General features: G+C 40.1%; 1 protein-coding gene across 2 annotated transcripts in view; it reads right to left on the bottom strand.

The window, feature by feature from the left end:
- Positions 1-17,675, bottom strand: part of MAN1C1 (mannosidase alpha class 1C member 1) — a 99,539-nt gene that overhangs the window by 35,724 nt on the left and 46,140 nt on the right. For both annotated transcript variants that reach the window (XR_011853214.1, XM_072136650.1), the window contains exons 7-9: positions 15,777-15,900; positions 15,520-15,613; positions 14,125-14,240 (exon numbers count right to left, since the gene is read on the bottom strand). Coding sequence is in view for 1 of the 2 variants with exons in the window: in XM_072136650.1 (XP_071992751.1) it covers positions 14,125-14,240; positions 15,520-15,613; positions 15,777-15,900 (334 nt within the window). In the remaining variant the exon portion in view is untranslated. The remainder of the gene's footprint in view (positions 1-14,124; positions 14,241-15,519; positions 15,614-15,776; positions 15,901-17,675) is intronic.

Below are 17,675 nucleotides of genomic sequence, written 5' to 3' on the forward strand. Positions count from 1 at the left end.
AAGCTGAGTGTATGTGTGTCAGTGTGGTTCTCTGTGAATATCATAGACTCGGTTTTGAGCTGAAATTTTCACTCCGCGCTTTCCAAAATACAACTATTAACTACCATATACAGGAGCAAAAAAAAAAAACTGCAACAGAGCCTTCCTACTGCATGTCATTGGCACAGCAAAATCACTGTGTTTTATACATCAGAAACTAGCCAATTGTGATATGTGTGGTATTACCGCTGGAGGGAATCCCCCAGCCACTCTGCTAGTGTGTGCAAGTACCCGAAAACTACACTCAGACTACAAGTCGGATAGCACAATTTACTAAATTATTTTAAAGATTTTTCAAACATTTTCCAAATTAGTGACTTTGATGGTGTTTCTAATGTTTTGGTTCACTACAATACAGTGTAGTGCCAGAAGTGCCAGTGCACTTGAAGTGTAGTGCCAGAAAACCATGATGTGTTTTTGTCATTTCAATTCCAAACAATTTGTAAGAAGCGTACATAGGGCTTAGGGCAGAAGTTCTGGGAAATTCTGGTAAGATGAATTTTGTCCAAGAACACATACCAAAGGTGAATAAAGGCTTCAGAATCCAAATCGTTTTTGGAAAAACTGAATTTTCAATTTTTAAATCAAAATTTCATTTGATTTCACAAAAAAATACAAAGTCCAAATTCCCCCTAATTGCATACCCTTGGCTGTCCACATATTAAAAAGTAGTCACTTTCAATAAAAAAATACAGTTAAAGGGATATTCCCACGAAGACAAGTTTCTTATATGTACGCAGGATAACAAAATAACACATCTAATTCACTGTTATTAAAGGAAACCTACCACTTAAAAGTGGTAGGTTTATACACATATATATGGCACCAGCTCAGGGTGAGCTGGTGCCAGAGCATATTTTTGTTGGGGAACAAAGACCCTATCGCAGATTTATAAGTTATATTAACTTATATCTCTCGGCGCACCACACTTGGGCACGGCGCACCATGCGCGCTCCCGTATGGGCGCCGGATTCTAAAGTGCTGGAGAGCCGGTGACGTCACCGAGCTCTCGGGCACACGCACGCCTGTGCAACTTAGCACGGCCTGTTTCCCCGTGCTAACTTGCCCAGGTACGCGTGTGCCGGAGAGCTCAGTGACATCACCGGCTCTCCAGCACTTTAGAATCCGGCACCCCTACGGGCGCGCGCATGGTGCGCCGTGACCAAGTGCAGTGCGCTGAGTTATAAGTTAATATAACTTATAAATCTGCGATAGGGGCTTTGCTCCCCTAACAAAAATATGCTCCGGCACCAGCTCACCCTTAGCTGGTGCCATGTATATGTGTGTAAAACCTACCACTTTTAAGTGGTAGGTTTCCTTTAACAAAAATGCAGCATTTCACAGATATAAGTCCAACCTATCTCTATCAGTCCTGGTGTACGCAAATTCAGTTGCCCCTAGACACGACCTTGTAACTTCAGACTTAGGGTCGGGCACCATCTTGGATTTTTGTGTGAGATTGTGCAAATGAGATTATTGTGTCTTGTGCCTGTAGCCATGCCCCTTGCGGTTCTAGCACGGAGTTCACTGACACATACAGTACACTGATTCACTTTCTGGCAGGAGATTGTGAGGAGAGACAAGTTGCAAACTACAAGCTTTAAGGAGATAAGTGATCCGGGGAAGGGGAATGCAGACACATAGCTGTGAGGTGTAGCAGAGCCCACAGTGTAATGGTCAGCCTCTGTGTAATCATGTCATGCATCTCTGATCTGTCTCATCTCTTTCTATGTGTCATTCTGTTAGTAAAATGTCAGAAGCCAGATGAAAGTGCATATACACCTGTACCCTGGTAATCTAACCACATTGTCACCCCACAAAAGTAGATGAGTCATAATGGGGCACATTTACTAAGGGTCCGCAGCCGCGAATCCGTCGGGTTTTTCCCGAATATTTCCACTTTGCGCTGTAGTTCACTGGATTGTGGCGCACACGAACGATTTTTGGCGCAATCGCGCCGACTTTCGCGCTACAGAAATCGGGGGGCGTGGTCACCGGCCAACCCGAAGGATTCGGAAAAACCGCGGAATTTAAAAAGCCATTTGTGTCGCAAGATCAAGCACTCACATACACCAGAAAAAAGCAGGTGAACTTCGGCGGACCTCGGCGCAGCAGAGACACCTGGTGAATATCGGCGCACGGACCTTAGTGAATCCCGGCAGAACCCGAATCAGCGCCGGAGAACCCGCCGCTGGATCGCGACTGGACCGGGTAAGTAAATGTGCCCCAATGTGTCTGCTTAGAGAGGCCCCGCCCACACCCTGTGATTTTGCACTGAGCACCATAGAGAGTGATAGCAATACAACAACAATAAAACTGAATAAAATTGTAAAGTAAGGGGTATAAATGATATTTATTGTCTATCACTAGGGGATTGAAATGTGAGTATTTTCTTTCGTGGGAAATCCCGTTTAAACAAAAAAAATAGGTGTTGAGGGTTTTTCTAATGTTTTGGGTCCCTACAACTTGTGTAATGTTCTGCCAAAAAAAAAACGGCAATAAGAAAAAAGGCCTCTAAAACCCATAATGCCCTCCAGTCATTTTTATTTATCAAAAATTTCACCCTTTTCCTTCAATATTAACCCCTTAACGCCGCAGCCCTTTTTTGTTTTTGCGTTTTCATTTTTCACTCCCCACCTTCAAAAATCTGTAACTTTTTTATTTTCCCATGTACAGAGCTGTGTGACGGCTTATTTTCTGCGTAACAAATTACACTTCAAAATGTTGGTATTTAATATAACATGCTTTGTACTAGGAAGCGGGAAAAAAATTCCAAATGCAGTGAAATTGGTAAAAAACAGCATTTGTGCCGTATTATTGTGGGCTTGGATTTTACGGATTTCACTGTACGCCCCAATTGACATGTCTGTCATTACTGTATTCTTTGGGTCGATACGATTATGGGGATAACACATTTATATAGGTTTTATAATGTTTTCATACATTTAAAAAAATGTAAACCTCCTGTACAAAATTTTTTGGGGGGATTTTGCCATCTTCTGAAGCTAATAACTTTTTTATACTTTGGTGTATGGAGCTGTGGATGGTGTCCTTTTTTGCGGATTTTGATGACGTTTACAATGTTATCATTTTTAGGAATGTGCGACCTTTTAATCACTTTTTATAGAATTTTTTTTTTTTAATAGCAAAAAAGTGCCATTTTCGACTTTGGGTGCGATTTTCTGTTAAGGGGTTAAACACACTGAAAAACCATTATCATATTTTGATAGATCAGGCATTTTCAGACGCGGCGATACCTAATGTGTTTATGATTTTTACTGTTTATTTATATCAGTTCTAGGAAAAGGGGGTGATATTTTTTTTTTACTTTATTTTTCATTTTTATTTTTACTATATTTCAGACTCCCACATTAGGTACATTAACCCTAGGTTGTCTGTAATATCCTATCAGATACTGCCATACTACAGTATGGCAGTATATGGGGATTTTACTCCTCATACATTACAATGTGCTGTGGCTACCATGGTGGAGGATTGCCACTCCCCGATGACGTCACGGGGAGCGACGATTCTCAGAAAGATGCTGCCGCCCATGCGCTGCCATCTTTATGTAGCCGCCGGCGATCAGCCCGAAAACACCCGCGATCGGTGCAACTTTTTTTTTGCAACTTTTGTTGGCGCTCTTCAAGAGCACCTCCGTGTGCACCTTTTGCAGTGTGCCTCATTTATCTTAACTTTCCACATGTTCCGTGCGACTTTTCACCTTTTTTTCCACTTTGTGTTACCTTTTAGGTGCAAATCTGCACCTGGTCCAGGGCAGGTGCAAAGGAAGTTATTTTTTTTTTCATGGACCCGATTTTAACATGGAAATTGGAATTATTTCACATGCTTTAACTGTTTAAAATTTTGCATAGTAACCTCTTTGTCAAAATTCTTACATTTTTGCATATTTAGTTTTTATTGGTTACTTCTAAGGGTGAGGTCACACGTAGCAGTTTAATTGTGTTTTTGAGTTGAAACTAATTACAACAGCTAAGGAGAGGTGATTTGCCTTATTTCATTACTGTTAACATTTGTGTTTACAAAATGCAATATAAACACTGCGTTAACGCATGTGGTAACGTTGCAGTTACTATGCATTTTGTAAATTCAATTTACAAGTAATGTCCCATGTTTAGCATGATGGATTTTTATGGTAGATTTCCTTTAACAAACTCCTCCCTTCCCCTCACTCCCCCTAATTTGGTTGACCGCAGCAAGCTAATCTCGCACTTCCAGGGTCAGCTTTTTCTGGGAGCAGTGACGGGGGGAGGCAGGAGAGTGGGGTTAACAGAGCTTATATACCCACATGGCACAGGGACACGCTCGATAGAGCTGACGGGAGCCAGGTAAAGTTTAAGATTCTTTATTTGAATAACCATTGCACACAAATGCAATGGGTTACTGTTTGTACTCCATTAAAAACTGTTGAATAAAAAGATTTGATTTAAAAAATATAAGAAATGGTGCAGATTGTAGCAATATTCTTGTCTGAAGACTGCTGGCACCCATTAAAGTCAGTCAGTGTAGCAGAGGGACAGAGAGAGAGCTGATTCTTAGCATTACCATTCACTTCAACACTATTTCACCTAACATCTGTCACAGTGGGGCACATTTACTTACCCCCCCCCGAAAGTGCATTGTCCAACCGGAATGCACATCTGCCGCGATTCACTAAGGGTAAGGCAGGAGAAAGAGTATGGTATTGCGGATGGGTGCGCTTGTAACCAGGCAAGAATTTACCAAAGCGAATTTTGGTAAAAGTTTTGGACCGTCTTTATTATAAGTGATAAACAATGTTTTGTTTCATAGGTAACGCGTTTCGGGATAACCCTTCATCAGACCAATACTAGAAAATATTAATAACAATAGAAAACACAGAACATATACAAAAAAATTTATAAAATATAGCTCAACACATAAAATTAGAAGTATAATTTGAATTAAAAGAAGAGTAAAAATGTTGACCGTGATAGTAAGTGCATTTTGGCAAGCATAATGCTAAGATCATGCGCCCGATATCCTGCATGCGTCGTTTCCCTGCTTAGGTCCGACGGAGTTCACCTTCTTCTTCCCGGTGTATGTACAGTAAGTGCATAGTCTTGCAACACAAATTGAATCTTAAATCCATTGCCGAGTCCAAATCAGTCGGATCGTTCGACGCTCGCCCCCCCTCCCATTACTGTTGCATGGAAGCCAGCGCAGGTGCGCCACAATTTGATTGCGGGCGACACAATCCCCAGTGAAATACCCATCACAGCGGCGACGAAAGTGCGATCCGCGGACCCTTAGTAAATAAGCCCCAGTATGGCACAAACAGGACTGAAAATTCTAGTTTGAGCAAAGCTTTAAGGAACATTGTTTCTGATAACTATACAGCAAAAAAGAGATCAAGCAAGCACTGCTGTATGGACCGCGTTCAGGAAAAATGTGCCAAGGAGCCAATCAAGTAGCTTGTAGCAGCTTAGTGGTCACAGGCATGTCTTCTGTGGGCATGCTTGTAAATGGCCGGGCTGTATTCAGGTAGATACAGATAAACAGACACTTCTCAAAAATCAGCAATTGCCTTTTTTAGGTGTATAGAGGAAGCTGCTGTTATTAGGGACAGCTAATTGCCCAGTGGGTTAATGTAGTGGCAGCTGCTCCAAAGGCAGGAGACGCTCTAGCTCACATTCTGCCCTCACCCAGGATTGCTGAACATCAAGCCTCCAGTTGCCTCTTACTTCACTTCCTTCTCTCCTGCTTCCTCATCCAGTCAGCACAGCACCCAAACATCACTTTTAGCAAAGCCAAAGGACATCAGGTTGTGCTAAAACTCATCTGTCTGGGCAAAAGACCATGCACTGCCAGGGAGCAGTGGAGATCCAGGAGCAGACCGACGTCTGCTGCCGCTGAACCTCGAGCCTGGCATGGTGGTGTGCAATGACCAGAACCTTGTACCATTTTTGTGCCAACCCATGTGTTGTGGGGTTCCAGCTCCAGAATGCCTGGGGGAGTCAAAGTTCTGACCAGCAGCACATCACCACCACCACCCTTGAGGGACATTTGCTCAGTGCTGTACTGCTTCCAATATTCCACCAATATTGTCAGCACTAATGACTCTATCATCAGTTCTCCCATCCCCTTCTTCAGGCTATGATGGAAGATGTAATGGTGGAAAATGAGGAAGAATAGGAGTACCAGGAGACAGGCCAGTCCACTTTCACAGTGGGTTCTGGGTTCCGGATCAGTGGTCTGCTACTGCACTGTCCAGCCAGGGAACAGTTTGGAAGCAGGAGGATGAGCAGGAGTTGAGTAACACCTGGAGCAGCTCATGGGTGTAACTGGAGTGTAGCTTGGGAGATGCAGAGTAAGAGGCAGGGAGACACCATCCACCGAAGATAGCTTGTCCTTGTTTCTGCACAGCCTGGCCCTCAAGAGCCACTAAAAGATCCAGTGCCCGCAGACTGACACCCAACAGTGATACTAAACAGTGCCGAATACTGGATGGCCACCTTGTTGGATCAATGCTACCAGGTTATACTAGAGCGTGAGGCTAAAATGAGGGAGTACATGCACACTTTGGTGCAGGCAGTACTGCCGGAGTTTCCATCAGACATTCAGAGCTCAGTGTCATCACAAGGTGGAGGAAGTCGCTATTGGAGCACTAACAACAGCAAAGTGAGAAAGTGGAACACTATGGAGTAGATTTACTTACCCGGCCCATTCGCAATCCAGCGGCGCGTTCTCTGCGCTGGATTCGGGTCCGGACGGGATTTATTAAGGCAGTTCCTCCCCCGTCCACCAGATGGCGCTGCTGTGCTGAAGAGCATCGGAATGCACTGGAATACACCGAGCCGGGCTGAGTGAAGGTAAGTGCGACACATTTTTTTTTTTTAATGCGGCGGTTTTTCCAAATCCGTCGGGTTTTCGTTTGGCCACGCCCCCCATTTCCGTCGCACGCATGCCGGCTCCGATGCACCACAATCCAATCGCATGCGCCAAAATCCCGGGGAAATTCAGGGGAAATCGGCGCAAATCGGAAACATTCGGGTAACGCAAATCGGGCCCTTAGTAAATTACCCCCTATGTTTACTTGTTCTCAACTTCCACCACCCTTGGATCGGGGATGTAGTACCAGAAGACAGAATGTGAATCACATGGTGGAGGATTATTAGTTAATTCTGGTGTCCTGGTACTGATGAATGTGTCCTCCCTGATAAATTTGGGTGAGAAAATTGGACACGTTGCCTGAGCTTGCCCTCTATGCCTTGCAGGTGCTGTCCTGCCCTGCAGCTAGTGTGCTGTCAGAGCACTTATTCAGCACCAACAAAAAAGATCCTCTCTACAACCAACGTGGACATCCTACCATTTATTTGGATGAACCAGGCATGGATCCTATGCAACTTGGAACGTCAACTTCAAATTTTTCAAATCTGAATTCCTAGAACTCCAACTTCAAATGTTTTGAGAAAGGGTGTCTGGTTTTTCCATTGCCACGTAAATCCTCTATGTAAATAACTGGGTGTTAACACCTTTAACCAATGTGGCATAATTTTTAAAAACTGTAATGATTTTTCTCTTTGTTTGTTTAGTTTTTTTGTTATTTTCAGCACTCTTGTCCTTACTAGCACACATTCAAAGTCATTTTTGGGTGTTGACTTCAACAGGGTTTGTGTTTGGGTCTAAGTTCGCCCCAAAGTCTGGGTCCTTAAACTGAATTTTGTTGCAAAATTTCAACCCACTCATTTCTACTTATGACCAACAAAATAAATATACTTATCGAGTAAGTTGCTATGATATATAAATATAATGTTATAATAAAACCCTGTATGGCTGTGACTTAGAGATTGTTATTTTGTTACATGCGTATACTACTGAGATAATGGCAGGATTTCACAGTGGGAATAATCCAGAATTAGCTACAACCAAGACATTTCAGCTTTGAAAGTCTGTAGACATTTGCGGACAGAAATCAATGCCCATTGATTAAAATGGACACCCTCCACTACTTTATTTGTCCTGCAAATGTCTATAGCTCAGTGTTCCGAAGCGATCACATTAGCAGCATTTACTGCAAACTGTAAAATGATGATAATTACAGTCTCAATAACCAAAATAGGCTCCATTGGCTTCAATAAAATCAGGAAAACATTTTTTTTCAGTAATTTTTTTTAGAAAAATTTTATGGATGGTCCAGGACTGTTTGGATGGTTGTCAATCTTGCTTTATGCCGCCAACATCAATATGAAACATTTCAGCAATATTTGAGGAGTTGGGTTAAACACTATTTATTACTTTATTATCTGTAAATGACCCAGTAATAGAAGTTTTATAAATTCTCTCCTCATTTGAACTGATATTTTAATTTCTCAAAAATTCAGTCAGGAATTGCCTTATGCCATCTCCACACCAAGTTCCTGGTTATAAAAATTCTACAGATTACAAAGTATAACAAAATTGTACACTGTGCAGGAACTGATGTAAAATTATTCAGTGTGCATGTTGTGTGCCAGATGTACTTAGAGACCTAAACCTCTCAATATATATGGCACTATACGTGGGTGCATGATACTCCAGATCTAGAGGACTTCGTTTTATAGACTTAGTTTTATAGATTTATTTCAAACTGTGAAACTTGAAAATTGAGTGGGGAATTATACTGGGATTGAAGCCCCCCTGACCTAACCATTAAATGCCATCATTTTGCATCAAATCATGACCTACAGTAGATCCTTGTATATAAAGATAATAATTATAACAGTAACCACCTTTTATGGCAGTTTTTGTAACAAAAATTAATTTAAAGAGCAATGCAAATGTTAGGTAGCAGCCCTGTAGCGTTCTCTTATCATACCTATTTTACCAGGATTGTATCACTAGGGGCATGTTCTTATATAGCTCTCTACAATAAACTGTTCCACAGCAACTCCCTTTTACACTGAATGACAACTATATAACTATGGGCTGTTTCACATGAACATATGCAGCATGTGTAAACGTGTTGCATGATGGCACAGTCTCACATGCTGCACACAGTGCAGTCAAGGACGTTCCCTCTGGTAGCCGAACAGCCGCGCCAGAACTCTGTTAACTATTATAATTTTAGCGTGAGTGTTCAGCCTATATAATGCAGGCACTCTCATCCACTAAGCTGTGTACAGCCTGTGGGATCATGCCACCATACTGCATACTATACAGCACATTTACACAGGTTGCACATGTTCGTATGAAGCAGCCCTAAACCAGATAAGTTCTTTAGACTTTAATTAGCGCAGCTAAAATCCAGAAATATGAATCAATATTTGACAGTATTTTGGGCTGTCAGCTAGTTCATGTGGCTAGCTCATGGCTCCCACTGACTTCTATTATACACAGTCAAGGTGTGGAAGGGCTGCCATGCCTCACCACACCATCAATGTGCCTTGGCAATCTTTTGGCCCCCGATAACGAGGTCTTCCCGATTTACTGGGGGTATATTATCCTCTAATTCACTCACTCTGTCTTCCACCGCATGTATTCTGGGATTAACTTTGCGGATATCATGGTGGATAATTGTCACATCTTCTTTTAGCCCTCTAAAGTGGGTATTCATAGTTAACAAAGCTGAGCCACAGTGTGATTTTGCAGAAAAAAAGATCCTTTAGTGTGTCATTTAGGACTTGCAGGGCAGCGAACTGTTGTAGGGTGGGGATGGTGGGGCATTGCTCTCTGTCGCAGCAACCGATGTCTGGGGTGTGGGGGCTGAGAGACTCACGTGGCCATCTGTAGGTATGCTGAGGATGTCTGGGGACCCGATCGGAGGGTTTTCAGGTACTTTTGTGAGCCAAGGAGCGAGCAAGGAGGATTAAAGCAGGATCTGCTGCAGGAGCTGTAGCGCGGTCCGTCCGCTCAAATTGCTGGCTAAGCCACTCCCCCAATTTTAATAATTTATAAATGAAAAAACTTTGTGAATTGCTTAACTGTAAAGGGTTAAGCAAGTGTCTGGTGTATCTGTGACTTTGTGAGACTGACAGAAAGCTGTATCCAGCCATCTGGACATCCAGTTGTCCTGTACAAAGAAATGCCTTGACCAAGTGTGCCCCTGGACCACTGAAATAGTGCAGGATCCTTTTATAACTCTATGCTCTCAGACCATCATCAATGTTTTGTTTTACCGAGAGACTAAGTCATTATACTATCTGCCCTTTGTGAAAGACTGCTCAGTGAAAAAACATTAAACTCTTTAAAAGAGTCTGGAACCAACAAGCCTTGTACATAATTGTACTGTTAATTGCCAAGCATTGTGCCTTCTTCAGTAACCAATGAGTTCAGTACCTCTTGTTGGAATCAAATGAATTGAAAAGTTAGCTCTTCAAAGTATCATCCTGAACTAAGCCCCATCATATGAGTCAAGTACTACACAAAGAACTAACTCTGCAATATAGTTTTACTAATATATAAGGAAAGTCTAATGATCTAGTTACATCCAATAGTAAAACATGCAATCCAAGACAACTCCAGTTTACCATTGCACATGTCTCCAATTATATTCCTACCACTTATAATATAACATGAGCTATTACCAGATCTTAGAGTATAAAAAATAGTACTATAAATGCATTTTACAAAAATCTTTTGTTGTTCTGTACTTGCATTGTACCTATTTGCATATGTATGTATGCCAAAAAAGCAGCCAGTAGTTAGTTACTATGGTGATAATGTCCAGATTAAATGAAAGGCATAATTTTAATGTTCCACAATTTACACAAATGCAGAAGATTGAATATAAATACTAAATTCAATGTTCAGCAGTCACTAGTTTGCAAACTGTAGAATCAGCTCTTTAACAACACAAAGTATAATCCATTAGCTGTAATCACATTTTATACAAAGCAGTAAAACACTGTATCCTTAGCATTAACTATTGGATCATAAATATAAAGCTAAATGCTAGGTAGTAGTTTTATTCTTTCTCCTATTTTTACGGGCAATTTTCATTTAAAATGTCAATACAGTAGGATAAGATGCATTACTCATAATACTGAAGTTCATATGCTTACAAAATACTGTCGGTGGTCAAATTGTGGTATTCCTCAATGAAGGTATCTTAATTGTACTCCCTAAGCTGAACATGAACATACACATTTTTCTACTCCCTTTATGCATCTTTCTTTTGGACCTCAGCAATGGCTACTTCATTTTGTCACAGTAATGTCTGGTTATTTTGGTTGACTTTCTGTTATTATATCTTAGACCCTCCTGAACAGCATGTAAGTAAGCTTAACATCCTCAATTACACACCAGCCAATATTTGTTGAGGCATCAAGACACCTAGTAAACATTGACTATATGGGACATCAGGAGAATTGGTATATTCTTTTGATGGGGGCCTTATCCTCATCTTATATTTCTAAACTAACCCCTACTGTTACCCGTCCCTCCTATGATGTCCCTCATCACTTTACTGTCCTTATTCTAGTAACCCAACACTATAAAGTAAATTCTAAACATATAGATACCGGCTGGTGACAGCCTTATGAAGAATTATTTAATTTATTTTAATGCTTATTTAATTTTCAGTAAGCTTAGATCAGTATGTCATCAATAGGTCATTGAAGTCCTCACTCCACTTACCTAAATAAATGTGCAATCTATCTTAACAAATCATTTACGGAACTAGAGATGGTTAAGATCTTTACCTTGACTCATAAGTCCTAAGTGTCTTGGGGGTGCCAGGAACGGAATTCTAAGATTTTATCTAGGTGGTATGGATGCCCTAAGGTGGTACACAGGTTTTTCCCTGCAGTGTATGTTGTTGATGCCTCTCTGCTTGGGTGCAGCTAGTAAAGTAGTTCATCGCCACTGGAGATCTACCTCCTTCCAAGTTGGTGTTTGCAGAGTGGCTCAACCATCTGATGAGAATGTAAGAACGCATAGCTTTTGAAAATTATTTTTATGATGCTTAACACTATCTTTGGTCCAAATGGATCATGTTCTGTGAATCTGCAGCCATAACTTCATGGATTGTTGCAGTAGATAATTGTGTAATACACTAGACGCTCCCATTTTCCCCTTTTGTATCTTTCCTTATGTGTGCCCCGTGTTTCTTCAGTGTTTACATTGTGTTACGCTCTTTTCAGTATAAATTAGCATTTTGCTGAAATATTATAATGTGCTTTTTTGTATCCACCTTACTGCTTTTATAGAACTTTATCATGTGTTATTTGATGCAAACTGTATGTACAGCTGTTCTTAATTTGCACTGTTTTCCATAAAAGAGATTTACCCACAAAAGAAAAAAGAATGGGTGGATGGACCATTATCCAAACAGTTTTAACTCTTGTGTCATCCTTTCTTCCTTACACATTGTAAGCTCATGCAAGCGGGGCCTGCATTCCTACCGTTGCAGCTTTTGAATACCAACAACAAAGGTTAGGATTAACTATAAGATTAATGGTGATTTATATACAGGGTGTAATAGGGATATATGGTGGTCCTATTATAGCTACTATACAAGCACAGCTCAACATAGGCATACCCTTGCAATTGATTTACTCCAACCCACATGTCTCCACTCCCTCCCCCCCACCTCTACCACCTTCTAAACCTTGAAGCCTATCGATGCTGACCCCAGGTGTGAATGTAACACAGATACCGAATTTGAATCAAGCAGACCTCATTGGACCAACACCTAAGCACTGATTGCATAAAGAACCAGTAAGTCCCCCAAATGCGGCCTTGTTTTAATGATTGTCTAGAGCTGGTGTAATGTGTTTGTCCATCATCCTTTTGTGAGGTGTCTCCACAGAGACAAGATTAGTCTGCAGCTGGGACGGTGGTTCAGCTGGTTATCTAGCATTAACATGTTTGATCATTTATATTTTAAAACAAATAATATAAAAGTTAAGTCTTATATATAAATAAGGTGTAGCCCACACTTTTGGAGTTTTATTCTTTGACTAATGAAATCAGCAGCAGAGATTAACTTTATCTATGATTGCTGAACTCATTGGGGCACATTTACTTTCCTGTTCCATGGAGTTCACAGAAAGGGCATTGTCCAACGATAATGTACTCTGCAGTGATTCACTAAGATTGTGTGCCCGATACCCTGCATGTGTCGCTTCCCCGCTCAGGTCCGCTGGAGTTCACCTTCTTCTTCCTGGTGCATGTAAGTGCATTGTCTTGCGACACAATTTGAATCTTAAATCCTGCGCTCAGTCTGAATCAGTCAGATTGTCTGATGGTACGCCACCTGATTTCTGTTGCATGGAAGCCAGCGCACCTCCGCCACAATCCGATCGTGTGCAGCACAATCCCAGCGCAGACACCTGTTAAATACCTGTCAAACCTGCGCAAATCCCAGAAACGGCAAACAGTCCGACGGAAGTGCGATCCACGACCCTGAGTGAATAAGCCCCAGTACTCTCTATCCAATCATTTGTACAGTGCTATAAAATATGATGGTGCTATATCAATTAAGATTTTTTTGTTACTATTTATTTATTATCCATTTTGTTTACTGTCTGCTTTAGTACTGCCATTGACTATAGACTTAGAAGCATGTAAAACAAAGTTGATTTTACTTGTACTCTTGGTTTATGCAAAGTTTTTTTATGATGCTAGAGACCTTTTAACCAGTCTTCACAATGGTTCAATGTCGTAGCTGACCATTAATCTAAAGATATTACTCTCCAGTCAGAGAGTGAAAACAACAGTGTTAATAGGGTAAAGTATGCCATCAATATCTTACCAAATCAGCTTTTTGCTGATCAGTCCCCCATCATTAACTTATTGGCAGCCTATAAAATCACGGAAATCCCTTTAATCCTATTTTTATTTGCTGGGATTATTTTCATGATTGATTTTATTTCTGTTTCCATGTGAATCTAATCTATTGATACAGTGTTTTAAAATATATACCACCTAAAATGTGTTGTGATTGGATTTCCAGACAGCACTTCTATCTCTTACTCCTTTGCTTCTGATCGCATATGTGAAGCCTAGCGAGTGGATCACACCCACTAGATATACATATTAAGCTCATGTGTCATCTGCATACATCTAAATATCAGAATGTACATTACTGCCAAAACAAGACAAAACAAAACACATGTTTCCTACCTCTACAGCCTCGTAGTACATGCCCTTTCCTTCATTATCTTGTTTAGCTGACATCAGCCAAGACTTGATTAAGTATTCATAGAAGCTGTCACCAAGTCCTCCAAGAGACACATGATCTATAGAAGGAGAAGCGGCACACAATTTGTCCAGGATGGATGATAAGAAAATTAATCTGACATTTCATTTGTGCACATGCAAATATTTCCGTTAAACATCCATGCCAAGTGGCTGTTACCTTCCAGATTTCACTCAGCATTGTTGTTTGTTTGATTGATTCATAATTAAACAGTTTCTCCAATCTTTATGGTCATCGGCACACTGAATTATGAAAGGGCAAGTCTGAAGCTTTTAGAAGGTCGCACATGTCCTCCTGTCTATGTCCCCTTCTCAACCAAAGCACTTATATTAATAGGGTAATCAACATGTCCCATGTCCCATTAAAGAAACTTATACTCTATCCACAAGATATGAAATAACCATTGAAATGCTGATCACTGGGACTCAAAAGCACTTAACACCTAGGTTCCTGTAAAAGAAGCAACTAAAATGTGGCAAATTCGAGTCCGTACCCTTGGTCTATGTGGAATACTCCAGTTTTGCACACATCTATCATGCCTTTATGATAACACCTGCCAACCATTGGAATCCAAAAAAATAGTGTAATGAAAAAAATTGTAAAGTTAAGAGATTGTTAAAAGATAAATTCTCTTTGCTCTAGGCACAAACTAATTTGAAAAAAATGTTTATTTTCAGTATCTAGTAAAAATCTAGATAACAATCTTGGGTAACGATTTCCTTTAAAAACACTGCTTTCAAATGTGGGACCAGAAGTGCATGTGCCATCAGGGCTGGCAGGAAAGGACACGAACAAACCACCTTAGCTAGTTCAAGATCATTACATGTAGTTCTAGAGTAAGAAGCTGCATACAAATGCTATACACAGTAGTATTATACAATGCCATTTCCAATGAAATGTTGATACATGGTTATGTGAAGCCCACCATAAATATTATCTCAAAAGTACAACTGTGGTGCATTGGTGTTTCAAGTGAAAGAGGGTTTTCACATTCAGGTATTCACAATAATATTATGTATTAGATAAAACCACAACACTGTAATTATATAAATATTATACATATTGTATATACATTATTATTATATATATGTTGTATATATTATATATATATATATATATATGTTGTTGGATTAAAAGCTTTTTCTATAGGGCTTATGTTATTCCCTCTATATGCCTATTGTCAAATTGGAAACATTCTTTACATTTCTTTAGTGCTACCACCTTATTGTTCTATTTGTAACAAAGTATAAGCACATATTTCAGACTTAATTGACCTTCTCTGTGAATTAGAGGGGCTTATATTGTTTTTCTGTACGTACGTTGGACCCAGCTACCACTGACAGGACTGAAATAATTGGGATACAATCCATGAGGTTTTTCCATTTTCTTCAATATTCTCCTGATAGTGTTCACCTACAGAAGATAAATGAACAAAATTTAATTTTTTTTCACATTATGTAAAAACTAAGTAATAAAAATGTGTTCTGCGATTATTTAAATTTATGTTGCCGATGGATGCAGTTATGATTTTGGGACACATTTTTGAAACAAAACATGCAATGGTGTTAGTTTTTACCTTCTCAGTAAATACTGGATCTCCAGACAATTCACTCAGCTTCAAAAACTCCAGGTGTAAGGTTCCAAATTCAGCTAAAATGCTACTCCCAGCGGAGGCCCATCCCCAGCTCCAATTTAAACCACTAAAATGGTTTTAAAACATAACATAAGTCAAAGAGTAACAAGAGATAAAAAAACTAGAATCAGGTTTTAACATTATATGCAAATACTCATACAAGTGACAATGTATATTACATACTGTATCTCATCTGCAGTACTCTTGAGCTGCATTCACAGATCTGAAAATTCCTATAGCTCAGGTGGACACATAGTTTTCTCTGTATTGATTAATGTACTCTGTTTGGTATAAAGAGCATAAAATATATCACTTGCGAGCTCCATGCTGACAAGAGTTAGAAGGAATGCTTAAAGAATTCATCACTGGAATCTGTCCATAAGCTTAATAGAGGCTGAAGCTCAGTATAACTGTATAACTAAAAGCTAAGTAAAGCAACATATTTACAAAGTAAGGCTTTACTCGTGCTTGGTTTAAGCTGTTTTTTTCATATCCCATATGCACTATGGAAAATGTTTACCACAATAATCTTTGCAGTACAAAAAAGTATAGTATACTATGTCACCACTTATGGACTTGGCATATGGCAATAGTAATGTTAACATTATCTTTTAACATTATTTTTGTCATGGACTAATTTCCTTCCATAGTTAAATCAGGTCCATAAAGACCAGGCCATAGGCACATGAGCTGTTTTGAGTCTGGACATGCCCCAGTAAGGGCACATTTATACTCATAATTTGGCCAGTGTTAACAAAGGATAAAAAATAAAAGTATACTATAAAAATATATTATCTATATTAGAATTACAACTTTTGTTCCCAGTCTTTTATACTATGACTTTACTATGCATCCACTTACATCTATTATCACAATCCTGTGCCCTCCAATACACGATTAACTTCTCTGTCCCCACTATAGACTACCACTACCCTATGTTTCTATACAATATAACACCCTTCTTACCACACTTCTAAAGACTTTTTAGGCTATAGCAATACATGGACAGGTCTAAAATAAAAATAAATAAATGGGAACACCCCTCCTTAACTCAATGCCCTAGACACAGACCTTTAAGTGTTTAATGGCAAATATGGCCCTGATGAAGATGGGTCAGATTCCTATACCCATAAACAAATAGAACATGTTCTATATTATAATTGTTTTTGAACATCACATGACTTATTTAGGACAATGGGGCACATTTACTTACCCGGTCTTGCGCGTTCCCCGATCTGGAGTGTCCGAAGAGAATGAACTCTGCTGCGATTCACTTACATCATGCGCCCAATATCCTGCATGTGTCGCTCCCCTCTCAGGTTCGCCGGAGTTCACCATCTTCTTCCCGGTGCATGTAAGTGCATGGCTTGCAGCACAATTTTAAAATTAAATTCCGCACTCAGTCCGAATCAGTCTGAATCAGCCCGAATCAGCCTGCCCCCCGATTTCTGTTACATGAAAGCCGGCACCAATGCGCCAAAATCCGATCGCATACGACACAATTCCCTTCTAAATCCCTGTCCCAGCGACACGATCCCGGAAAACCCGACGGAAATGTGGCCGCGGGACCCTTAGTAAATAAGCCCCAATGTGTTTTAGGAAAATGGGGGCTGGGTGGATTCATTCTATATATAACCTGTAAAATGAACCCACATTATAAGTAAATAAGTAATTTCTACATCTAGATTATTATGCTTAATGCAGATTAGAAGGAATAAAGATATTGTCATGCACATGGCACTGATATTTGCATGGATTGTCAATGGCAGAATACTCATTAAACATACATGGATGCTTAGTAATGCATCAAACAGATGGTCTATTCTAAAAGTACCCTGTATT

Source organism: Engystomops pustulosus, chromosome 2 (genome assembly GCF_040894005.1).
Source record: "Engystomops pustulosus chromosome 2, aEngPut4.maternal, whole genome shotgun sequence".
Taxonomy (NCBI): Eukaryota; Metazoa; Chordata; class Amphibia; order Anura; family Leptodactylidae; genus Engystomops; species Engystomops pustulosus.